Below are 24619 nucleotides of genomic sequence, written 5' to 3' on the forward strand. Positions count from 1 at the left end.
CTTCCAGCCCTCCAAGGAAGCAGCAGCTGCAGCCTCTAATCCGGAGGCCTTTCACCAACCTGACCTACATTCCCCGTCCGGAGACCACGGGAGCCGCTTCAGACCCCCCCCCCCCCCGCCAGCTGGAGATGCGCCACCATCACTCTCGCCCACTTCGGATCCAGAAGCATCTTGCAACCAGGAGCAAGAGCAGCCTCTGTGCTGAGCAGCCTCGCCTTGGCACGGGCAGGATCTGGCCCGCCCCCCCCCGACTCCGGGCTGGCCTGGCGGGCCCATCTCCCCCCCCCCCTGGAGCTCCTTCCTTAAGGCGTTGCTGCTCGCCTGCCCCACGGAGAGGGGGCGCGTGGGGCCGGAAGGGCAGGCGCTTTGCCACCTGAGGCCGGGCTTCCCCCGCCTCGGGGGCCAAGGTGCCTGTGGAACCTCCTGCCGCAGGAGCCTCCTCCGCCCGCCCTGGCCTCGGGCGCCGCGCTTCTGCCTGGGCGGAGCCAGCCCCGCCAAGCCCCGCCCCCCGCCCGGCCGCACCTGATCCTCCGGCCGGCGACGCTACCTGCGCGGCGGGCGGGGCCGGGAGTGCGGGCCGAGTGACGTCAGCGCCCCACCTGGGAGTGGGCGGGGCCACGCGGCAGCCCAGCGAGCAGCGAGCAGCGAGGAAGAAGGACGACGACACGCCGCCGCCGCCGCCGCCGTCCGAACCGGGAGCGAGCGAGAGAGCGCGCGCGCGCCCCGACGGCCGGGTGGGCCTGGCTGTGCCCGCGATGGGGCTGGCGCGGCGCCCTCCGCCCGCGCCCCTCCGCCGCCTGCTCCTCGCGTGCCACCTCCTGCTGCTCCTGCCGCCGCCGGGGTCCTCGGGGGCGCCGCCCGCCGCGCGGCCCCGCATCGCGCGCCTCTTCCCGGGTAAGACCCCCGGGATGGCCGCCCGCGCCCCCCCTCGCCGCCCGCCCGGCACGCCCAGGCGCGGCGCGCGCTCCCGGGGGAAGCGGCGTCTCGGGGCGCCCCGCCCGCCTGGCACGGCGATGCCCGGGCGCCTTTGCCGCAGCCGCGCCGGGAGGGGAGGGGGATGCCCGCGCCTGGGCTATTGTCTCCGTCCCCTGCTGCGCGGGCGCGGAAGGGCGAGGCCGGGGCTGCCCGGTCCCCCGGCCACGGCACTTGCTGCAGCGGGTCCCGGGGCAGGTGGCGCCCGCTCGGCAGCCAGCATGGCCAGCCCAGGGGCAAGGGTCCCTCGCGGGCCGCCAGCCAAGCCTGCGAGGTCCTGTTGGCCTCGTCGCGTCGGAAGCGCCTCCCGGGGCCAAGCCCCGACCCCATGGCCTCTCAGACCCCCGAATAGAAGGAGTGGGACGGGGCGGGTTGGGCGTCCAGCCTTTGCTGGAACAGCAATGCGCAACAAGCAGCGGGAGAGAGGCAAATGAATCGAGCAGAAAAGGGTGACAAGAGGGTGGATTTAATGGCAAGAATGGTTGCAGAATTTTAAGGAGGGGGTTCCAGTTACCCAGCACTTTGACAAGTCAGAATGTAGGATTGAAAACAGCAAATTACAAGCAAGCAGCATGTGGTCAAACTCGACTTCACTGGCACAAGCTGTAGTGATGATCCTCACCTTGGGGGGCTTTAAAAGAGAATTAAGACAAATTAATGGGGGATGAGACTATGGGTGGCTCCTGCCATGACAGCCATGTTCTGTCTGGGGATGGCCAGCAACTGGCAGCCTCAGGCCCCAAAGGCCTCTGGGAATCCCCAGCAGGGAGGGGCTGCTCCCAGGTCCTGCTTCCTGGAATAGGCATTGACAGGCTTGATCCTATACTGTGCAGGACCAGCTATGGAAGGGAGATGCTCTTGCGCCAGCCACTTGCAGCCACCCGCAACCTGGTCCCTTCAATAGACGGCAGCTGAAATGTGCTCTTTGTGGGGCTGCCCTTGAAGACTATGCAGAAGACACATATTGTGCCAGGACTGGTTGGTGCTGTGCTTGAGGGCCTGAGTCAAAGTGCTTCTGTGGCTTCTGTTTGCTTTTTAAATATGTTTTTATTAAGATTTTCCAAATGTAACAAGTGTGTGTCTATTTTCAAATCTTCTGTGGCTTCTGTTGGCATGCAGAGCCCTCACTGACTTGGCCCCAAACACCTAAAGCAGTGACACCTGTCCAGACCCACCTAGATGTTGCCTTGCTGGCAGCTCTACGGTGTGTGTGTGTGTGTGTGAGAGAGAGAGAGAGAGAGGGGGGGGGCTCTTCTTCCTGGTGGCCCCTGAGATGGTGGGATTCCCTACCTGGCACCCAGCAGCACCTGCCCTTATCACTGTATTCATGTCATGTTAGGCAACAATGAGCCTTTTGGGGTGGAGGATGAGATCAGAATATCCCTCCTCTCCTCATAGTGTTGTTGCTGTTTCTGACTCCTCTTGATTCAGTTCGTTTATGGTCTTGTAACATTTCTGTGTTGCATAGTTTGCTTCTTGTCATGTGTTGTCAGTCATCCACCCTTGGACTGCCTGGTGAAGGGCAGGATGTAAATGCACAGCAACATATAAAATCCTGCAGCAAAGAGTTCTGCAAGTGTGGCATCTCTTTGGCCTTATTCTGCCGTTGGTTGTTTTGGCTGCGTTTGCCCAGGGCTGCCATGAAGAACGCTTGGTTCCCTCTGTGCCTTGCAAGTCCTGCTATGTCCTCTAATTGGTTCCTTCCCAGCAACTGCTCTGGCTTCCTCCTTGAGGACGTTGTTGCAGGCTTGAGTTGCCCTGCACTTTTAGTTATGCTCCTGGAGGCCCTCAGTCCTACTCACTGCATTCCAGACATGAGCCCGGGCAGGGGGCGCATCTAGAAACTTTGCATTCCTCCCTACTTGAGTGCAGTGAAGGGGGCCTAGGAGAAGGAAGTCTCTTGTTCAAATCTCACTTCTGGCCTGAAGTGACTAAGTAGCCTCAGGCATCATCATGACTTTCCCTCTTTACCCCAGTGATGGCTAAGTGTGATGATGTGCAGGAAGTGCTTAGCACACTCTAAAGCTTTATACCACTGCTCAAGACTGTTACTTATTTTCAGCTCACATAAGATGAAGCAGCAAACACAGCTGATGTGATCAATTCTTGTTTTTCTCTCTGTGCATTAACCTCCTGGTATCTCAGGGAACAAACAGAGCGGAGGAGAATCGCTCTCCCTTGTTCTGCCAGAGGGCAAGGCAGGTGCAATGGGCCAATGCCCCCCCTTGCTTCTGGCTTGGTTTATAAGACCATCAGGGGAACCTGACTGCTGCTGAATCAGACCACTGGGGGCTTGGCTAGCCAGCCGGTGGGTGGAAGTTCCCGTGCAGGACTTGAGGGCGATTCCCAGCTTCCTCCCACAGCAGAGGGAGACTTCCCAGCCTAGCTTCAAGCCCTGCTATACTGGAGAGCTCCAGTTGGGGACTCCAGGGAGGACCCATTCCCATGGCAGTGCCTAATGCAAGCCCCCCTCCCCGAACAACAGGGAGCACATTTTAAGGCTCCCAGTTCTTCCCTTTACTTGCCCCACACCCGACCCCCTGCCTGGAGTCCCCAATGAATATGTTCAAAAGCGCTGGTCCCAATATGGTCCTTTGGGGGACTCCACTTTCTACATCCCTCCTTTTGGAGAATTTATTCCCACGCTCTGCTTCCTGCTCCCTCTCCTCTTATTCCTCTGGAGTCTTTGGCAGGTAGCTGACACCTGAAGTGTGGTGTCTGTTGGAGCCGTTCATTCCATGGCTTGCGGATACTCTTCAGAGAACCCCAAGAACAGCCTGGGAGGCAGGAGCTTCCCCTGCAGAATCTGCCCTGCCCTGCTTCAGTCCTGCCTGCTCTGCTATCTGCTTGGTCATTGTGTCTCTGACAATGTGTTCCACCACTTAAGCTAAGCGGTTTGTAATTTCCAGGATCCTCCTGGATCTCTTTTAAAAAACTGGTCTGTGTTGGTCATGTTCCAGTCCTCAGATATGGCAGCTGATCTGAGGGACAAGGGACATTTTTTTGTTTGCTGATCCGCCATTTCACATTTTTGCTCTTTGAGAACTCTCGGGTGGGCCAGAGGTTTGGGCCAAAGTGTGTGTTCCTATTTTGCCTCATTTCTCAGGGAAGCTGCTCTGACTCTGCTCATTCACCATGCTGGCATCCTCTTGGCCTTCCTTGATCTGCGGATAAATGGAGATATTAGCTTTCATTATTGTGGCTTTGAAACACCCCCAGGCATTCCAGAGCGATCTGGCCCTTTTTACACAGCCTTTTTAACAGCCCCCTCATTTGAAGTCAAACTGACTGTTGTTGACGCTTATCTTGAATGGGAGAGCACTTGGGTCACTGTTCTCAGTCCATTCAACAACACCAAACATTTCACACCAAGTTCTGGGAACCACTTTGGATTAAGCCCAAGATTGCCCTGTCTCTGGTTGGTTCCTTGGCCAGCTATTCTTGCAGACAGTGCTGGTCTAATTGAAATTGCCCATGGCTGCAGCACGTCCTCCTTGGGAGGCCTCTCTCAGTTCATTCTCCACCTCAAGATCACCCTGGGCGTTTGGGTCCCCAGGACTAAATGTCCTTAGGGCCCCCCACTGTGCAGGCCCTATGCTTGACTCCCTGCATGTAGACTGGCATCCTCACATCTGCAGCCTGAGGGCCTGCTCCCTTGGCAAGGGCTTGCCTGGATCAGGGCTGCCCTCCTCCCGAAGCCAGGTCTGGTGGGAGAGCTGAGCCGAGGTGCCCAGGGTCCTCCGAAAGGGAACAAGCCTGGCCGGGCTTTGTGGGCAGTGGGGATAGGCTGCATGCCTGGCAGGGGTGAGGCCTTGCTCCTCTTCAGGGAAGGACTCGGACGCTTCCCACCCGACTGGGGAGCCTGGCCTGCCCCCCCCCCGGCCTCTGGTCACACACGGCCTGCCTTGTCTCTGTGTTGTGCCTGAGGCCCTTAGCCTTGGCCTCCTGCCCCTGGAGCACACTGGGGTGTTTGTCTGGGGGCTGTGCAGGGGCCGCCCTGCAGCTCAGCCCCCGTGGAATGCGGGGCCACATCCAGCTGGGCGCTCAGTAGCTTGCCGGGAAAGGGCAGGGCTGAGTGCCGGGATTCTGTTGCAAGAGGGCGGAGGCCGGGATCTCTGGGGTGCCCAGCTGGGCTCTCCCCTGGGGCTGCTCCGAAGGGGGCCTGGGCTGGGGCAGGATGGCTCCCTTACCCCGCCTGATCTGACCACCTCCAGGGTTCCCCCTCTGGGGTGCTGAGGAGACGTGGGGCAGCAGGAGCCTCTGCAAGCAGGGGACCCATTGTCTGGGCAGGAGTCTCCTGGTCACTGCCTGGCAGCGTGTCTTGTGATGGCTGGGGGCCTGTGCCAGGTTTCCAGGGCTGTGGGTTTAGGCAAGCCACTGAACAGTGCTGCACAGGGAACCACAAATAACTGCAGAATAAGGAGCCAAAACGGACTGAATTCTGTACATCAATAGATTTTAGCAGGGAGGCAAAACCTTTCAGTGTAGGAATGCTGCCTTAAGCCAAGTCTTAGCCATTGGGGTCCCTGCAGGGCCCAGGCAGATGTCTCAACCGACCCTCCTGGCAGCCGCCGATGGTCTTGTTCTGGGCTACAGGGTCTCTGGGTGCTCCTTTCCCATGGCTTTGGGGTGTGCCCTCCTGTGTAGCTCCCCAGGCTCAGACGGGGGCAGATCCTCCGCCTTCCTTTGCAGTGGCCAGGCGGGTGATGCTCCTTGGCCAGGCGGGCAGGGAGGTTCTTGCCTAGGCGGAATGATGTGGCCTGTGCATCTGACTGTGGCCCGGGGCTAGTTTAAGTGGCGGCTGCCAATCCCTGAGAAGGGAGGAGCCCAGCCGGCAAGAGGCCCCAGGGGGAGGCTGGTTCTCTGGCATCTTCACGGGGCCGCCCAGGTGTTGGGAACAAGCCACCGGCAGATGGGTGGGGCTGTGGGTGGGGAGTCCCTCTTGGCACTGGGGAGTGCCTGGCACAGGGGGGTGGCATGTATGAGCCCCTGGGCCCCGTTCCCCTTGGTCAGAGGGTGGTCTTGAGGGGTGGGGGGGGCTGGCACTTCTTGCAGGGGAGCTGCTTCCCTCGGCCCCACTCCCTCCAGCTGCCTGGCCTACTCTGCAAAGTGGAATGGGGCCTGTTTCCTCTCTGGGGCTGCATGCCCTCCATTGGCCTGCCTGTGTCGAGCAGACGCAAGATCTCTCCCTCTGGCATCAGCAGGGCAGCCCTGGAGTGGGGAAGGGCCCTTTGCTGTGAAACGGCCCCCCTGGGGCTGTGGGGCTGCCGCTCTGGGACCGCCAGAGCCCCCAGCCCTGCTTTGCCCGTTGTGCGGCATCTGACAGCTTGCAGCCACGGAGGTTCCTCTTTAATTAGCGGCAGGGATTTCTCCGAGCAAAGCCAGCGGCCGCCTTATCTGCTGCCGGGAACTGCCATCACCCACAGAGATCAAGTTCCCACACTCTGGTGCTTCCCACACAGGCTCTTGCTGGGGGGGGGGGGCTCAGTGGTTACTTGAAGGCTACTGACATGGCAGACTTGACACTGATTCCTTCCTGGGCGGGGGCAACTCCCTTTGTCTCCAGTGAGTCTTCAGCCCCCCCCCATGCTGTTCAGATGGCCCTTCCTGGAGCTGAAGAGCTTTGAGAAGCAGTTGTGGGTGTTGTGGGAAAGGGGCAGGATGGGGGGGACCCAAGGAGAGGGGAGCCCCACATGCTCTGGGTCCTTCCAGCTCTGGAGCTCTCCTCAGGTGCTTCTGAGACTGGCTTGGGGTGCCAGGCCCCTTGGTTCTGCTTCTGTTGTGGGGGGTGGTGGCCCCCAAGCAGAGCAGAACACCTTTTGAGGGACCCTCCTTCCCTCATCGTGAACCCCCCCAATATCTACTGATTCTTCTTTCCACTTCTTCATTCACCTGCCTGCCTTGCCTGGGCCCTGATCTCTCACTGGCTCCACCTGGGGATCAGTAGCAGAAGCCCCCCCATGATATGGTTGCAGTGGGGAGGGGGGCCCTTTGCTGCAAGGCAGACCCCCCCTGCAGAGGGCCTTGTCTCAGAACCTGCTTTCTGTGTGGAAGCTTCCAGGTTCAAGCCCCAACTGCTGCCAGTCAGTGTGGGCAGTGCTGAGCTTGATGGACAATGGGGTCTGACTCAGGCAAAGGCCACTGCCTCCATTTGCCCCGCTTGTGTTGCTGCCACTTTAAGGGCCGTGATGACAGATGTGCGCAGAGAGCAGAGCAGGATCCTTGCAGCTACAGCAGTCCTTGCAGATGTCCCCCCCTCACTGGTTGAAAACCTCCAGATGTGGGATGGGGGAGAGTCCACATCCCACACCGGTGGCTCTCCAGTCTCTGCTCTAAATCCTCCACCCTTCGTGGCTCCCAGGCAGAATCTGCTCCTTTGCAAGTGGCTCACCCTTCCTAGTGTTGGGTCTCAATCCAAACTCTCTCCCTTGTCATTTGAACCCTCAGCAGCAGAAAGCAGATCTGCTCCATCACCCTGCAAAGTGGCAGCGCTTCCAATGCCCGCATGTGGCTGTTGTGTCGCCCCTTCTTTGGGTGGAGCATCTCTCATAGCTTCCCACTGACAGGATTTTGTCTTCAGCCCCCCATCCTTGCGGCTGTCCTCTGGACACTTTCCCATTTGTCCAGCCCTAGACACGGCCCTTTAGGTGAGATGGCAAGGCTAAGCAAAAGCGAGTGGGTCCATTAGGACAGGTCTGCGTCAGGCCTTTGGGCTGCCGGATCCTGCAGCTGACTCATTCTGTAACTTGTGGTCTCCTCCGAAACCCTGAGTTTGTTTCTATATGACTGGATGACCTTTAAGGTTCCTCCCAATTCTCTGATTCTATCAGCCAGATGACACCCAGCCTGTTTTTGTCCATCAGCTTATTCTTCCCTGCTTAAGTGCAGAATTTTACATTTAATCTCTGTTGAAATTCCTTTTGTTAGTTTTCTCCATCTGTTTCTGTTGACTTCAAACTCCAGCAATGGCTGGACTTCACCATCTCAGGCCTTTTGTAAAGGGCGGCTGGAGGCAGTGATGGCTACCAGCTTGAATGGCTTTAAAAGAGGATTAGACAAATTCATGGCGGAGGAGAGGGCTCTTGGAGGCTCCTAGCCCTGGTGACAATCCAATGAAACTGAATGTTGGAAGATTCGGATAGATAAGAGGAAGGAGGCAGAGGCAGTAATGTCTCTCACGGCCAGTTTCTGGAGACCACGGGAGGAGAGAAGTCTCTCGTTTTCACATCCTGCTTGTGGTTTTCCAGAGGCCTCCAGGAGAACAGGATGCTGGACTAGATGAGGGGGGGGGCTGTTGTAGTTCTCGGCAACTTCGATGGCTTCTGAAGAAAGGCTATTTAACTCACATGGTAGATTCTGGTGGCAGACGTGGCGTGCAGAGCCCGGATGGAGGTGGGGGCAGGTTGGGAGAGGGGCCCTCCTTCCGTGGGGCAGGGAGGCCCATGGCTTGTGCTGTGGGGGTGGGCTCAAAACAAGGTGTGGAAAGATGGTTTCCTGCCTTGGATGGCCACGTGGGATTATCTGGGCCCTGGACTGGGGCATTGAGCCCTGAGCCAGAATAATGTGGGCCCAGCCTGGCTACAGAGCCACCACCGCTCCCTGCCAACCCAGCCATGGGGGACTGGGCTGTGCCTGGCCACCTTGCATGCCACTCTGGCCACGGCCTGCTGTCACCGCGGAGCATCTGGCCTGGCCGGGGACGATGGTGGCAGCTGCCCCTGCCTCTCTTCCCCCACTCTCAGCAAGGCGGTTAGTGCAGAAGCCTCTGGCCTCTGGCTGCTCCTTCAGATTTCTGCTCTCAAAAGACGTGATTGTTTGTGGCTCTCTGCGTGCTTGTGCTCAGACAAGGCCTGCCAGGCCAGGCCCTGAGGCGCCAGCCCCCTCACAGGCTGCCCCACCCGCCCTCAGCCTTGAGCCTCCGTGCGCTGACAAGGAAGCAGTTTGAAAGCATACCAGTGCAGGTAGATAAATCGGTATAGCTGCAGCAGGAAGGTAAATGGTGTTTCTGTGCACTCTGGTTTCTGTCACGGGTCCCGTTGTGCCAGAAGCGGCTTAGTTCTTAACCATCCAGGGGTCCTTTACCTTAGATCCTCTGGAGTGGGCCCATGAAAGGAGTGCCTGGGGTGGGTGGGGGGCAGGCCACCCCATTCCCACCAGTTCACTGGCTGCAGCAGCACTGGAACTTGTCGGATGGGGAGGGACAGGTCTTGTCTGCATCACTTCTGCATGCACACAAACGGGAAGGGAGGGGAGCAGTGGCCTTTGGGGTGCAAGGAAATTGAAGGAAGGTCTGGTTGCCCTCCCCTCAGAAAGATTGCAGAGCTGTGGGGCGGGGTGGGGGTTGACTCTCCTGTGAGGAAAGGACTTTTTTGTTTAGGGAAAAGGCAAGGGAAGTGGGGCATGGAAGAGGTGCACAGAGCCAGGCCTGGCCAGGAGAACGTGGGCAGAAGAGTGTTTTCCTCTCTTTCTCTTAACCCTGGGAGTTCTGGGCATCCGGTGAAGCTGAGGGTTGGGAGGTGCAGGTCTCCTCTGCCCACCTGGGTCGCGGTCCCTGAAGGCGACTGGCAGGCAGTCTCTGTGCTGCTGCCCTTTTCTGTTGGCCCTTCCTGCAACGCCCTTCCCCTGCCAAGAGCCTCCTGGGATGTTTGCTGAGAAGTCGGTGGCTGCCAAAGGTCAGCCTAATCTTTCTTGGAAGCTTCCTGCTGGCAGCGCTGCCCCTTTTCTTCCTGCTCCTTGAGGGGGGCTGAGAAATGTCCTGATAACTGCCCCCCAACAGCCTTCTCTTTGTTGGGCCTTTCTCTTTGCCTTTTATAGCAAAATAGGGACCCCACCAGCTGCTATGCGAAAAAGGAAAGGAAAGCAGCAATTAAAGCACATCCTGTTGAAAGTGGCTGATTCTGCAGCAAAAGCCCTTCCCTTCCCCATGAGGCCCCTCTCTCGCTCCCCACCTCAGGGACCCCCACCCCACAGTGGGGGAGAGTCTTGCTGCCAAGCAGGAACTTGTGGTGCCCCACATCCAGCCAATCGCTGAGAGCCAGGCCCCACAGCAGGAGATGAGGGGAGCCTGCAGCCCTTCTCGGGGTGAGAGCAGCGTGGCCACAGGACTGTCATCTGCTGGGTCCTCCCTTGGCCTAAGAGGCTGCAAGTGGTCCAGGACTGGGCGCTGAGCGTGGCGACTGCCTCTGTGCCCGGGCAGCTCTGAACATAGGGCAGGTGGCACCCAGGCATGGCTGGCATTGGGTGGGTGCAGCTGGCACAGGCTGTGGCCCTACTCCTTGGAGGGCGAAGGCTGGAGGTGATGCTTGCTGCCACCATTTATTTTATTTTATTTTTACTGAATTTTTATACCTCCCTATAGCTGGATGTCTCTGGGCAGTTCACAGAAAATATCACAATATATAAAGTCAAAATAAGAACAATAACCCAGTAACATGGGAGGGAGGGTGGCCTTCCTGTCTGGACGTGCCCAGTCCCCTCTCTGCCCAGGGCTGCACATAAGCCCTGGGGGGATGGAGGCTCTGGGGCGATGCCTCCCCAGGGCTAAAGGAGGCACTCCTACCCCCCAGTAACACGGGAGGGAGGGTGGCCTTCCTGTCTGGACGTGCCCAGTCCCCTCTCTGCCCAGGGCTGCACACAAGCCCTGGGGGGATGGAGGCTCTGGGGCGATGCCTCCCCAGGGCTAAAGGAGGCACTCCTACCCCCCCCGACCCCTTCTCCTATGCTGCGTCTTTCAGTGCACTGTGGGGAGGGGGGCAGAGCTGGCCCCTCCTGGCACTGGCTGGGGGCTTGCATGTCTTTGGCTGCTCCCCACCTTTGAATTGCTGCCCCCATGCCTGGCATACGCCTTGGGTGCTGTGTGCCGGCCAGTCACCCGCGGGTGCTCTCTTTGCAGAGGTGGAGGGTCTGGTGCAGCGATTCTCTCACGAGGCCATTTCCAACTACAGCACCTTCCGGGTGGATGCCCGATCCCACACGCTCTACGTGGGAGCCAAGGACACCCTCCTCGCCCTGCCTGTGGGCAACATCAGTCAGGGGGCCAAGAAGGTGAGCTGGGTGGCAGCCGAGTCCCCATGGGATGGTTGGGCAGCCTGAGTCCTGTGGCCCCTGCCCTCCTTTTACCTCTGTCGCTTGGGCAGGGAGCAATGGGGGGGGGGAGGCGGGGGGGTTTGGAGGGGTTTCTGCCATCCTGGCCAAGGTGCCTCTCTGCTGGGCCAGGAGCATCAGATGGTGGCCCGCCCTGCCTGCCTCCCCCTTGCTTGGGTGGGGATCACAAGCCCCGCTGCATGGGGCAGGAAGGGTCCCCTGGTGGGGGAGAGGAAGAGGGCCACTGGCAAGCCTTGCGGCTTTTCTTCACTGTCTTCCAGATAGCCTGGAATGTGCCTGAGAATCTCCAGATCTCTTGCACCTTGAAAGGGAAAAAAGAGGTAAGTGCTGCTGGGGGCTTGTGGGGGGGACGGACCCTTGGCCTCTTCCTCCTCATCTTCCGAGGGCTCTCAGTGTTGCTGTGGAGCTGCCCATATCCTGGAGCCCCACAGAGCAAAAGGCTCCCCTCAAGGCCAGGAGGGTGGGGGGTTCCTGGCCTCTCCCTTGCACCCGGCTGACGGCTGCCTCCTTCTCGCCTCCCAGGCCGAATGCCACAACTTCATTCGCATCCTGGAGTTTGCCAACCGGACGCACCTCTTTGCCTGTGGGACCTTCTCCTTCAGCCCCCAATGTGGCTACATTGTGAGTGGCTGCCTGGCTCAGCCGTGTGTGTGTGTGTGTGTCGCAAGCGCTACCCTTCAACTTGGGGGGGGGGTCTGTATTGCTTCCACCCTGACTGGGACAGATGTCTTTCAGCCTTGGGGAGGGGCAACTCCGCAAAACCCCTTGGCACCTGCTGGAGGGGCCCCACCCCCCCTTCCATGCCGTTCACGTGCAGACATGGCTGGGGGGTCCTTCCTCTCTTGCAGAAAGTGAGCGACTTCCGCACTGTGGAGCGGCAGGAGAGCGGGCGCGGGAGGTGCCCCTTTGAGCCCCTGCAGCCGTCTGCAGCCATCATGGCAGGTATGGGGGGAGGGGCGCATCAAGGGGGGCTTGGGAGGGTCTGGCAGAACAGTGCAGCACCCACAAGCCAGGGGCCACCTCAGGGAGAGCCAAGCCCCTTGTTCCTGCTTCTGTTGTGGGGTGGGGGCCGGATCCTTCCCTGCCCTCGCCCTGTTGCCCTTCTGGCTCCTCCTTGCCATGGATGTAGCTGCCCTGGCCTTTGCCCCTCTTGGCTCCTCCCCTTTCATTGTCAGCCTGGCCGCTCTGCTGGGGTGCGGCCACTTGCACCCCCATCTATGAAGCCTTGAGGTGGCCCTTCCCGCCCCCCATGTCCTGCCCTTTCCTGCTATGCCTCTTTGCCCCCTAGATGGCGTCCTGTATGCAGCCACAGTCAACAACTTCTTGGCCACGGAGCCCATCATCTCCAGAGCCACAGGGAACCCTACAGAGTTCATCCGAACAGAAAACTCCGTGGCCTGGCTGAATGGTGAGCTGGCGAGGGCAGCGGCTGCTGTGGTTGGGCAGGGTGGTGTCTTGGGATCAGGGCCTGGCGGGGGGGCTGGAGAAGTCCTTGCATGGAGCTTTGCTTGTTTCTTCCATTGCCCAGATCCCGAATTTGTGGCCTCGGCTTTTGTGCGGGAGAGTGAGAACGGCGAAGATGACAAGATCTACTTCTTCTTCACGGAGACAGCGCGCGAGTACGACTTCTACGAGAAAGTCAAGGTTGCGCGCGTAGCCAGAGTCTGCAAGGTCAGTGCCCTGATGGGGGGTGGGGGCTCTGGGGCTGAGGCCTGGTGCCCAGCTGGTTCTCCCTCTTCCCTGAAAGCCCCATGTCCTCCTTCCTTATGGGCCTGGGACCCACTTCCTGCTTCAGCCGGCCTTCCACTCTTTGCCCCAACCACCTTGGCTCAGTCCCCCAACCCAAAATGTCTGCTGGGGTGGGGGCTCCTTGCTGTGCCTGCATTGCCCCCTCCATCTCTGCCCACTTGTCTGCAGGGAGACTTGGGAGGCCAGAAGACGCTGCAGAAGAGGTGGACAACCTTCCTCAAGACGCAGCTGGTCTGCTCAGACCCTCAGAGCGGCACCGTCTTTGGCATCCTGAAGGACGTGGTCACTTTGTCGTCAGACAACTGGAATGCCACCATTTTCTATGGGGTCTTTGCAGCCCACAGGTGAGGGAGGCAAGACCCATGGCAAGGCCACCTTTGGGGCGGGCAGGGTAGGAGGGAAGGTGCCTCCCTCTGGGCTGCTCCACCAGGCAGGCTTTTCTCTGCCCGATGTGGGTGCTCTGTGGGGGGTGAGGCGGCAACATCAACATGGGCTCTTGCTTCTCTTGCTGGGACACCTTGTCCTGCCTGCCACGCCTGGGCACAGTGCCAGCCAGCCTTGGCAGAGGCAGCCAGCACTGAAGAGGGAGGAGCAGGATTTGGCTTGGTCTGTTTCTGGAAGGCGGAAGGAGTGGCAGGGCGCCTTTGCAGGGCTTGGCTGCTGGATCAGACCAGAGGGGAAGCCCCAAAGCTGGACCTGAAGGCCAGCTGCCTCTTTCCTGTGCCTGTTGCTTAGCAAAGAGGTTTCAGAGGTAGACTGCCCTTGGAAATGGGGGCTCCACTCACCTGCTGTGACACACAACTGGCAACCAGCTTCTTTCCTTGTTCCTTTCCAAGCCATCCCTCCTTGGTGGTTGGGGTCAGTCTCCACAAATCCTTTCTGGGTTGCATAATGGAGGACTTTGCTCTCGACTTTCCTGGATTCCTTCCCAGCCAGTTTCATTGGGGGCCGAGATGGAGGTGAAAGGGGAAGCCCAGTGGCAGAATGGCTGGCCTGGCAGGGGGAGGCTGCTTTGCTGGGGGGTGCTGTCTCAGCTGGCAGAGCAGGGCTCCACTCCCCCCGCCCCCCTGAGTGAGGCCGCCTTGCTGGTGCCTTTCAGGAAGGAGGGGAGGGCCATTTGCGCCTACAGCCTGCAGGATATCCAGAGGGCCATGGCTGGACGCTTCAAGGAGTTCCGGCGCGACTGCGACAAGTGGACAAGTGTCATGCAGGATGATGTTCCTGACCCACGGCCGGGGGCAGTGAGTGAGGCCCAGGGGGGTGCTGCATGGGGTGCTGGGGGGCCTGGGTCCCCGATCCTGAGCCCCCCATCCTCTCTTCCCCTCAGTGTGTCACCAAGAGCCTGAAGCTGGAGGGGATCGGGTCCACGCTGGCCCTCCCAGACCGAGTCCTGACCTTTGTCCGTGACCATCCTCTCATGGACGAGCCTGTCCACCCGCAGCAGGGCTCTCCACTGCTGGTCCAGCTGAACACCCAGTACGGCCGGCTGGCTGCCCACCGGGTCAGGGCGCTCTCTGGGCAAGAGTATGATGTCCTGTACCTGGGAACAGGTAAGGAGGTGGCTGGGCAGCAGGTAGGCATGCCAAGTGGGGAGGCAGGTATCGGAGGGGGCCAGGCTGAACTGCCCTTCTGCTCCCCCAGAGGACGGACACCTGCACAAGGTGGTCAGGACCAGCCAAGAAACCTCCTGGGTGATAGAGGACCTGGAGCTGTTTGCTGAGCCTCAGCCCATCCGCAACCTGCAGCTCCACCAGGTGAGTGGCCTGTGGGTCTGGCCTGGCCCAGAAGGCTCAAGGGGGACAAGGGCCAATGGGATCTTCTCTCTCTGGCCCTGGGGCCCCCATCCAAAAGGGCTGGACTTGGCCTTCCTTGCCCTCCTTTTGGAGGAAGGGGGGAGCCTGGCTCCTCTTCAGGGTCCAGCCCTTCGTGGCCCCTGCCAGACAGGGGGAAGCTGCCCCTCCATCCTTCTTGGAAAGGGAACAGTTCCTGATCCTCCCAACTCTGCTTCTCTGTCTCTGCAGAATGGCCAGTGCAGCACTTGGGCGGTGGTGGCTGCTCCACATTGGCCCCCCAATGGCCACAGCTGGCCCCATGTGGGAGATGCTGCGCACCTGAGGGACCTTTCCCTCACATGCATCTTTGCAGACTCCCTCCTTGGGGACCCCCCCCCCCAATGAGCAACTCTCTCTTCTTGCTTCCTCTGCAGAACTGGCTCTTTGTGGCTTCCGACAGCGAAGTGACCCAGATCAGCACCTCCACCTGTGCCACGTACAGGACATGCCAGCAGTGTGTCCTGGCCAGAGACCCAGCCTGTGCTTGGAGCAGGGAGCAGGGGGCCTGCAGGGACCACCACGGGCAGGCTGGGTGAGTGAGGGTGGGGGCTTGGGGGCCCAGCTGCGAAAGCAGAGCTGCCAGGTCCCAGTGCAGCCGGCAGGCCTTCCTGAGCACCTCTGCTTGGAGTTGGGGGAGCCTGGAGGGATAGACTCTGCTGCCAGCCAGTGTTGGGGTTGGGGAGGTCACCACGGACATTATTACTATTATTTATTGAACTTATATACTGCCCTATATCGGGGGGGGGGGGTCCTCAGGGCAATTCATAAAATAAAATCAAGATATAAAACCACAAAATACCTAATAAAAATAAAACCAACCCAATAGCCCCCCCCAACCACATTTTAAAAGGACATTACTGGCAGCAAGCAGAGCCTTCTCTCAAAGCAGGAGGCCTGTTGGGTGCTGGGCCTCTCGGAAGGCTCCCTCTTTGCCCAGCTGCTTTGCTCAGCAACTGCCCCCTTTCCCTCTCCTCAGCCTGGTCCAGGATATGACGGCAACCAAGGTGCTGGCGCTGTGCCCCACAGAGGAAGGCCTTGCAGGTGCGTCCGACCTTCTCCTGCAGAGTGCCCAGGGAGCTCCCTCTGACAGTCAGCTGTGGGGCGGGAGAGATGACCTGTGGCGGGCTAGAGGGGGAATTGTGAAGCGGGGAAGGAGGTTTCGGTGGGGTGCCACCTGGGCATCAGCTGCCACAATATGAAGATTTGGGGGGATGGGCACCTCAGCCTCTGCTCATGGGCTGTCCTGGTGCTTCCACCCCCTCCCCAGTTCCTGCTGCCCTCTGACTCCCTTGCCTGCCTTTTCCCGACAGAGGCTGCCCCGGTGGTCGAAATCCTGGCCCCCCTGTCTGCCCGCGTGGTCCTGCCTTGCGCCCCCCAGTCTGCCTGGTCCAGCTGTGAGTGGCAGAGGCCTTCCCAAGACACCTCCGCCTACGTCCTGCGCAGGGATGGGCTGGAGTTCACGGCTGCCGCCGCCACGCTGGGCGAGTACACCTGCCGCTGCACAGAGCGAGGGGTGGGCGGGGTGGTGGCTGCCTACAGCCTGGTGCTTGGCGGGCGGGGGGCCAGCAGTGCCCCTCGCTCAGAGGAGCGCAGCTACAGCGTCCTGGTGGGGGTGCTCTGCTTTGTGCTGGGTGTCTTGGTGAGCAGCGGCTGCCTCCTCGTGCACGAGCGGCGGCGGAGGGAGCGCCTCCAGCGGGAGCTGATCTGCCGCGAGCGGAACGGGCTGGACCTGATGCAGTCGACCACCACCAGCTGCAGCCACGAGCCCCAGACGCCCAGCTCCCCCGAGGATGAGCGCCACCCGCTGGCCAACAGCAAGAAGAATGGCAGCCTCAACGGCTACCCCCACCTCTACATCAACGAGCTGGACACGGAGCAGGCCCGCATCTACCTGGCAGGGGTCCCCCTGGCCAAGTGTGACGAAACCTCCATCTAGAAGGGGGCGTCTAGCTCACTCTTGCCGGATGGCTCTCTGGAAGTGGCTGCCCCACTGCAGCCAGGCTGCTGAGATCTCTCTGGGGCCAGGGCAAGTTTGTTTGGGGGCCAGCTGGGCTGCTGCTGCTCTTGGCAGAAGGCCAGGCTGAGCAACTCCTTCCTACGTTGGGAGACCAGAGGGTCCCCCTGGCTTTCTGGTGGCCAGGGAGAAGCAGGGGGCTGTGAGAGAGACCGCAGGGCTGGTTTCCAGGGCCTGGAGAAGCCTCTGACTGTGCCTGTGTGATGCGTACTGGAAAGTTCGGTTTGCCTGCCTGCTGCCCTCTCTGCAGAGGCCCTTCTGCCACTCTGCCTGAGCCACTCAGGCTCAGCCATGTTGCCCGAGGGGGCTGTGAGCGCCTGGCCCTGGGACCTGCTGTGAAGGACGTGCCAAAGTGCCCAGTGAGGGGCAGTGCCTTGGCACATGGAGCCCCCTTGCCAGCTGCAGCGGCAGCACCTGGAATGTTTACTGGAGGGTGACCTGTTCCCCTCACCACCCACCTCCATTTCAATCCCTGCAGCTGCTCTTTGGACAGAAGAAGGCAGGCAGACTGCCCCCCCTTCCTAGCAGATTTGGACTGATAAATGTGAAGGATGCTCCGTGTGGGAGCAAAGGACCTTTTGGAATACCTCCCTCCTGCTCAGTCTCGGAGGGACACAGACTGTGCCCCTCCTTTTGAATGTGGCCAAATGTGTACCCCCTTTGATCTCATATCCTGGATCTCTGCCTCCCCTCCCCCTTTTGATGTCCCACAGGGTTTTTGCTTCCTAAGAAGCTGTACCAGGGACCATCTTTCTGTGAAACGGGTGTTGTGCTCTCCTACTGTTGTATTTTGGTTGTTTTAATTGCTTGGTTTTGTGACTTATTAAAAGGGATGAAGCTGAGGAGCCCAGTCTCTCTTGTGCTCAAATCCTGCCCGCTGGTTTCCCACAGGCTGCTGCTCCAGGGGGGGCAGTGGTCTGACCCAGCAGGCCCTGCTTATGTTTTTAGTTCCAACTAGCAGGAGAAGGGATGGCCTGGCCAGGGGGGGTGGGGGTGGCCTGTGCTAGAAGTACCCCTCCCCCTGCTGGCCTGGCCACAATCCCACACAAGCCAAGGTGCAGCGGGGAGCCTAGGCTGTGAACCCTCCTGCCTGGCCCTGCCACAGCACCCCCTTAACTGCCTGCTCTGCAGCCTTTCAGAAGGCCTTTGTGTCTGCCTGCAAGGCCTGTTTCTTCACCTGCTCTGAAGTGCATTTGTGCCCAATTGTTTGAAATTCACCAGAGCTACCTGGTTGGCATAACTGGAAGGGATCCAAAGGATCGTCTAGTCCCACCCCCTAAACATACCCAGCTCCTTCAAGCACTCCTAGTAAGGCTGAGTTTCCAGAGCCTTGATCATCTCGGTTGCCCTCCTCTGCACAGGCTCCACATAAAGTGGGACCGTCGGAAGGAGACCCCCAAGGGTCACGTTGGCCAGTCTGGAGAAGCCCTGCCAGAGGACCGCGCCGCCTCTGCAGAAGGTGCCTGGATTTGTATGCAGCGATGACTCTCCTGACCCGGCCCGTTCCACAGTCAAGCCAGCTTCCGGCTTCGAAGTGGAATGGTGTCTTTTGTGTACCAAGGGTGCGACTCCGGCCTGGGCGTCGTTCGGGGAAAGACTGCAGCCCTTTGCCCCAAAGAACAGCCCCTCCCAGCTGGGCTTGCATCCTCCCTCCCGGAACAGGGGGGGGGGGGCTTTTCTCCCAAGTCACGCGGGAGGCGCTGAGCTCTGCTCGCTGCCTCTGCTGCTTCCACGAGGCGGAGCACGCAAGCGGAAAAGCCGCCGACCAGCCCCACCCTGCCGGGGTTGGGCTACATGCCCTCCGGGGTCCCCTTCCGCCTCCCGGCCAGAAGGAGGCGCAGCGACGAGCTTAGGCACCGCCCCCTCGTCACGTGACAGCGACCCTCCGGCTGCCCCTGCGCCAGGACTGCGCCGCCGCCTTGGCTTCCGACTCTTCGCCCTTCGCGGCCTTTTTGCCGCGGCCCCGCTTCTCTTCCCGCTGGTGCAGCCGGGACTCGCCTCCCTTTCTCTGGGAGCGAGGAAAACAGCAAGGCAGGTGAACCCGGAAGTCAGATGGAGGCGTCTCCTCTTCCTGTTTCTATCTCTCTGGGCCACGGCGTGTCCGCTTCTTCTTCCGGGGCGTATCTCGGGATCCGGTGCTTTCCCTCCTCCTCTCTGTGGCGCCAATAACGAAGAGCGACGGCGTCCCGGGACCAAGGCGCGTTCTCTCTTGACGAGAAACTCCCAGCCAACCGCCTTTCGAAGAGGCGGCGCTGCTCCTCGCCACCAGCCAATGAGAGGAAATGGAACGCCTCCTGGGGGCGTGGCGGTGGGCTGTGGCGCGTCCGTTGCCAAGGCGACCGCTTGAAGGAGGCGCTCGAGGCGGGCAGGTGAGCCGAAAGGCGGTGATGGTCCCGTGACGTCATCCTCCCTCGCTCTCCCCCTCCCCAACGGAGCGGCTCGCCTGCGGAACTCGCGGCCTCGGGACGGGCCAAGCCGCAGAGGGAGCCTCCACGCCCAGCGGCAGTCTGTCTGCGCGGAAGGGGGACTCGGCTCTCCGTCCCCGTCTGATCCTGCAAGAGCCTGGCTGGGGAGCGGACCGGACCCCTTGGAAGGGGCTGGGGGAGCGCGTGACCCCCCATGGCTCCCCCCGCCAGGCCCCTTTGCCCCTGCGGCCGTGGGGTAGGGGGTGTTGCCTCTGACCTCGAGCGCCCTCTTCCGCTCCCTCTCCCCCCAGGGATCTCCCGGGGCTCATGGCCCACCGGCGCCTGGCGGAGGCGCTGCAGGTCTCGCGGGACTTGGTGGTGAGCAAGGACGGGGTGTGGCCGGCCGAAGGGGACTCCTGCTGCCCCAGCAGCCTGGCCTGCCTGCGGCAAGTGCCCCTTGGCAAGGATGCGCATGGAATCTACAGCCTCTGCTTTGCCCCGGGTGGGGGGCAGCTGGCAGCCGGCTTTGGCAACGGCTCTGTGCAGGTGAGCGGGGACAGGGGGCAGCCCCCAAGTGGGTCCTGCAGACCTCGGCCAAAGGAAGATGCGGAAGGGGTTGGCCTGAGGGGCTCTTGCTGGCGGATTGAGGGTGAGGGGACCTCTGGGTGCCCCAAGGGGGCAATAGAGCCGCCCTGGGCTCTCCCCGCTTTAGCCCAGTGGGTGGAGAGACAGCCAAAACTCCTGCCCCCCTCTCTGCATGGGGCCCCATCTACCCTGCCCGCCTCTCCCTCCCCCAGCTGGTGGATGCCTCCAGGGGTTTGCCTGGCCCCTCCTTGTTCCCGGGGCACCGCACACGGCAAGCGGTCACTGCTCTGAAGTTCCACCGGGCGAAGCCAGGCCTGTTGCTGGCTGCCGGGGCGGATGGCACCATCTCCATCTACGACCTGCTCTCACACTACCCTCTGGCTTCCTGGACAGGTATGGTGGGGTCGGGTGGGGTGGGGAGTCCAGCCCTCAGGCGCTGGGCCTAGGCTGGGGGACCCGTGCTGCTGCCCTGGACCTCCCCTCTCCTCCTGCTCCCCAGAGACGGAGAACGAGATCAACGCCATGGACTTCTGCCGGGACGGAAGCTCCTATGCCACAGCAGGCAAAGATCGCCATATCCGACTCTACGACAGCCACACCAACCAGGTGAGCCTGCAGTGCTGGTGGCCTGAGATCTGGAGATCTGCACCCTCTGGGTCCGTGGGATGCTCTTCGTCCGCCTGCCTCTAACACTTCTCTCCCACTCTGCAGCTCTTTCACATCATGCATGCCCCAGATTTCATGGCCGGGGATGAGTTCACACCCCTCAGCGGACACTCGCGGCGAATCTTTGCCTTGCGCTTCCACCCCACAGAGCTGCATCTCTTTCTGACGGGTGGCTGGGATAATTCTGTCAAGGTCAGTCCTCGGGAAGGCAATCTGTGTGCACGTGCAGTTCCTGACCTTCTCTCGCTGCTTTTCTGCACCTGTGGGGGGCAGTGGGGACCTGGCCTCTGCCTCCTGCATACAGGGGGATACACAGTTCACCCTTTTGCTCTTCCCTGTGCCAGGTGTGGGACAAGCGAGTGTCCAAAGGTGCAAGGAGTGTGATCAACGGGCCTCACATCTGTGGCCCCGGGATTGATGTGAAGGTGAGGAGCTGGAAGGAGGGGGGCTGGGTTTCCCTCTCTGCGGCACAGCGGTTCAGAAGAGCCTCACTGGCTCACTTTTATCTAGTGGGGTTCTTATGGTCTAGATTTTTATTTATTTACTCATTGGACTTTTTGTCCAGGTTTCTCTCTCAAAAAAGCCCCGGGTAGCAGAACAGAAAAACTACAACAGAAAAACTTTAAAATATGTTTAAACAATCACACACTTTCACTGCTAAATAATATCAAGGTTGCCAGAAATGATGGCATTCAGGCATCAAGCGTCTGGGTGAATGCTTAACATCCTGCCTAAATGTCCATAAGGAGGAAAACAGGCGCACCTCACCAAGGATGGGGGCATTTCACAAGCAGGAAGCCGCTCTGGAGATGGACTTATGGAGGGTCGGCACCAGTCAGGTACCCCCCCCCGCCCCCCCCCCGCCCTCAAGACCTCCTCCTGCCAAGTGCAATGGTAGTTCTTGGTGCTTTTAGGATTGGTGACCAAGGGCTCCATTCGTTGAGCTGGTGGCCCCCTTCTGCACTCTGTGCAGCTTCCAGACACCTTCAAGGGTAGCCCCACATGGAGCATATTGCAGTAGTCCAAGCGGGAGTTCCCTGCAACTACTGCAGTTGGGGAAAAGCTGTGGCTGGCGGAGTCTTAGCCGGGTGCAAGCACTCCTCTCCACAGAGACTGGCTGACCTTCCAATGACTGGCATCATGATTAACTTTATTAACATGTATTTATATAGCACCATCAACGCACATGGCTTTGCACATTTAAAACAAGAAATTGAACCCTCAAGAGTGCAATCTAAGAACTGCAGCCTAAGAATTGCGAGAAGGGCTGCTCAGCGACTGATCTCCTCACGTTGCTCTCTCTGGCGGAGGAGGGTTTCCTGCTTGTGGGTTTCCCTGTGGGGCATTGGGCTGGCCGCTGCCAGAAGAGGGACTAGCGGGCTCACTGGCCTGACAGACCAGGCACTGCTTCTGCTCTTAGTCCCACCGAGAGGGAGGAGGGATGGCAGGGACAGGGGGGCAGCCTGTGCCCTTGGCCATGGTGAGAAAGGGGTGCTGGGCTTGCCGGGCCCCTTTTGGCCTGATCCGACAGGCTCTTCTCTTCCCCCCAGAGAGGGCTTGGGCTGCATGCCTTGGGGGTGTGCCTGCCCGGGAGGGAGACTCAGTGGAGTTGACCTGTGCCCTTCTCTCTTCCTCCCGTAGGGAGACCAGGTCCTGACGGGCTCGTGGGTGCCCCGCAATGCCCTCCAGCTCTGGGACCTGCGCCTGTCTCGCCTGTGGCAAACCCTGCCCTTCCCCTGCAGCCCCACGCAGGGCGAGTTCCTCTACTCGGCCCAGTTTTGCATGGGGGACGTGGTGCTGGCTGGCGGCAGCGGGACCGGTGGGGCAAGCGCCATCCACACGGGCACAGGCCAGGTAAGAGGACCAGCAGCTCAGGCTCCTGTGCCTGCTGCGTCACGTTGCCCCACTCCCAGGGCTGAGAGACGGGGGGTGGGGGGTGGAGTCCACCGGCATCCTTCCCCACACAAGGTACATGCCCTGAATGGTCGCGTCTCTCCTGGGCTGCTGGAGCACCCCCTGCTGGACGGGGCCTGCCTGCCTCCTGCCAGGGTCCTTGCTGACCCCCCTCTTCTTCTCTCCCTCTTCCTGGCAGGTGGTCGGGGAGATTCTGCTGCCCAACAAGCCCGTCCACGTGGTGGCCTCTGCCCCCGGAAGCCAGGCTGTGGCTGTGGCTGGGGCAGGGGGCAACCTTCACTTGGCAGAGCTGCACTGAGCCCTGGAAGGAAGAGGCAGAGCACCCTGTAGATGCCCAGCCCTGGAGTTCAGGGGCAGGGAAGCCGTCAGCCCCACGCTGCCACGGCCAGGGCGGCAGAGCCAAGCTGCTGCCTCTTGCCACAGGGGTGATGTGGGTGGGTGCCACCCCCTTTCCCCTCCTTGCCCTGTCCAGGCTCCCTGCCCTCCCTGCCTCAGTTTCCCTTGTTTGTTCTGCCTGAGGAGGGGGCTCCGCCTGGACCAGGGGATGCCTGGAGCAGAGGCTCTTCCCTCCTTCGGATCTGTGCAATAAAAGCTTCTTGCATCTAGAGAAGCGGCTGGCAGGATTTGTTTCATGGGTGGGTCAAGTGGACGAGACCCACAGCAAGGCTGGAGCAGGAGTCTGGGTGGGGCGCTTGCCTCAGCCGGCAGGGAGGGGTTGGCTAGCTGCAGGTTGGCTGAGCTTTTTGAGGACCCTGAAGCGCATGTGGTGAAGTGTGTACGGCAGAATCCTGGCAAGACTTGAACCCCCCCTGCTCAAACCACCACCAGTTCATTTGTCGTAGAGATAGCTGCTTTGACCAGCATCTGGAAGCGGCTACTGCCTCTGCACTTCTGACTTCACAAGGCCTTGTTTTGTGGCGGATGAAAAAACTCCTGAGTCTGCCATCTTTCTGTCCCTGGCTCTGCAGTGGCCCAGCAGCCCTCCTCACTGATGGGGCTCCGTGTGCCCCCCTAGCCCAGGGAAGACAGCCACACGGTGCTGCCTCTCAGGTCAGAGGCATCTGGGGGGCCGGTGCAGGCAGGGGCGGCTCCATCAGGCAGTGGGGTGATGGGCGAAAAGCGCCTGCCGGCATCTAGTTAGTGGCAAAACTGCCTCTCAGCTTGCTAAGTCTCTTTGGAGTTGGGGGGGCAGGGGTCCCTCTCCCACCAACCACAAAGCTCCCTGGATATGTCCTCCTGGACCACCTTTTGGGCGGTGCCCCCCAACCCAGAAGGCAAACACCTATGCAAAGAGATTTGGATGGGTGTTCATTTCCTGGGGGTTTTTTGGGGGGGTGTCCCCAGTTGGGCATTTCAGCAAAGAGGGAATGCACCTTTTCCTGCTTCCAAAAGGGGAGGCAGTGGGAGCTCCCCTAGCCCAGCTTGTTTGGAGACTTCCCCGTTGTTGGAGCCATTGAAGCGTTGGGGGGGGGGGTGGCTCTGCTGTCAGAAGCAGGGTCTGGGACTCCAAGGCAGGAGGTGAGCTGCTGGGGAGGGTCTTTGAGTCCCAGCTAGGAAGGAGGGGGGCAGAGGAGGGGGTCCCTTGGCGCTGCTGTGGCCAGGCTTTCCGGGTGCCCCTCAGGCAGGGTCTCCCGCAAATGGTTCTGGGGAAGCAGTCCTGGCCAGGCTCACCTGCCCTGTGGTGGAGAAATGGCTGCTGCCCAGCCAGATTCGTGCATATTGATTTATTTTTAACATTTAGATCTTGCCTCACAGTCCCAGGGAACCCTCAACCCAACTCACAGAGCAACTTCAAACTCCGGTCCTGCCAGGCCACCAAACCGTTCCTTGCCCTGTGTGCCAGTCAGACGCCGTCCAGTATTGGGGGGGGGGGAAGCTTCAGGGCAGGCCGCTCTTGTGGGTGGGGGCTGGCAATGGCACTGTGATTTCTACGCAGCAGCTGGGTCCCCCAAAGCCTCTTCCCTCTCCTGCTGCTCTTAGATCCGGCGCTGCAGCTGGGCCTGGCGGCCTTCCTGGTGCCAAAGGCTGCCCACTTCTGGACTGCTGCTGAAGTCTAGGCCTGTGCTCTGGCTGGGCCTGCCCTCCTCAGTCCTTGCCCACAATCCTTCACGCCTGTGATGTCCATGTGGAGTCGTCTCTTAAGAATTCCCTGCCAGATTTGTTTTCAGAGGCTCGTTCCTTTTGCGATTCAGGGAGGGTCTCTGGGAAGCAGTGCAGGGAGAGGGATGCCCGCATCCTGCCCACTGCATCCAGGAGGCTCCCCCCCCAGCTGTGACTGCAGCAGCCCTCTGTGGTGGTGCTTTTGTGCGGGAGGTTGCTGGTGCCACTGGGAAGGAGACCTGCGTTCCAGAGGAGCAGGAGGCAGCACTGCCACAGCA

General features: G+C 60.4%; 2 protein-coding genes across 2 annotated transcripts; both read left to right on the forward strand.

Moving 5' to 3' along the window:
* The first annotated feature begins 740 nt into the window (after window positions 1-740).
* SEMA4F (ssemaphorin 4F) lies at window positions 741-17513 on the forward strand. Its single transcript, XM_081209403.1, has 14 exons — window positions 741-894; window positions 10865-11016; window positions 11337-11396; window positions 11599-11697; window positions 11925-12018; window positions 12365-12484; window positions 12605-12747; window positions 12994-13169; window positions 13925-14066; window positions 14153-14375; window positions 14467-14579; window positions 15032-15189; window positions 15634-15698; window positions 15968-17513. Exons 1-14 carry the CDS (start codon window positions 756-758, stop codon window positions 16591-16593), a joined length of 2310 nt encoding a protein of 769 aa, XP_081065529.1. The 5' UTR covers window positions 741-755; the 3' UTR covers window positions 16594-17513.
* On the forward strand, window positions 16622-22851 carry LOC308594482 (uncharacterized protein; the record flags this gene model as incomplete). Its single annotated transcript, XM_081207541.1, has 11 exons — window positions 16622-16683; window positions 16922-17030; window positions 18576-18706; window positions 18846-19040; window positions 19388-19622; window positions 19874-20054; window positions 20161-20267; window positions 20373-20519; window positions 20672-20752; window positions 21969-22181; window positions 22420-22851. 11 exons carry the CDS (start codon window positions 16622-16624, stop codon window positions 22537-22539), a joined length of 1581 nt encoding a protein of 526 aa, XP_081063667.1. The 3' UTR covers window positions 22540-22851.
* Between the last annotated feature and the right edge of the window lie 1768 nt (window positions 22852-24619).

This window comes from Podarcis bocagei, assembly GCF_964188305.1.
Source record: "Podarcis bocagei genome assembly, chromosome: 9".
Classification (NCBI taxonomy): Eukaryota; Metazoa; Chordata; class Lepidosauria; order Squamata; family Lacertidae; genus Podarcis; species Podarcis bocagei.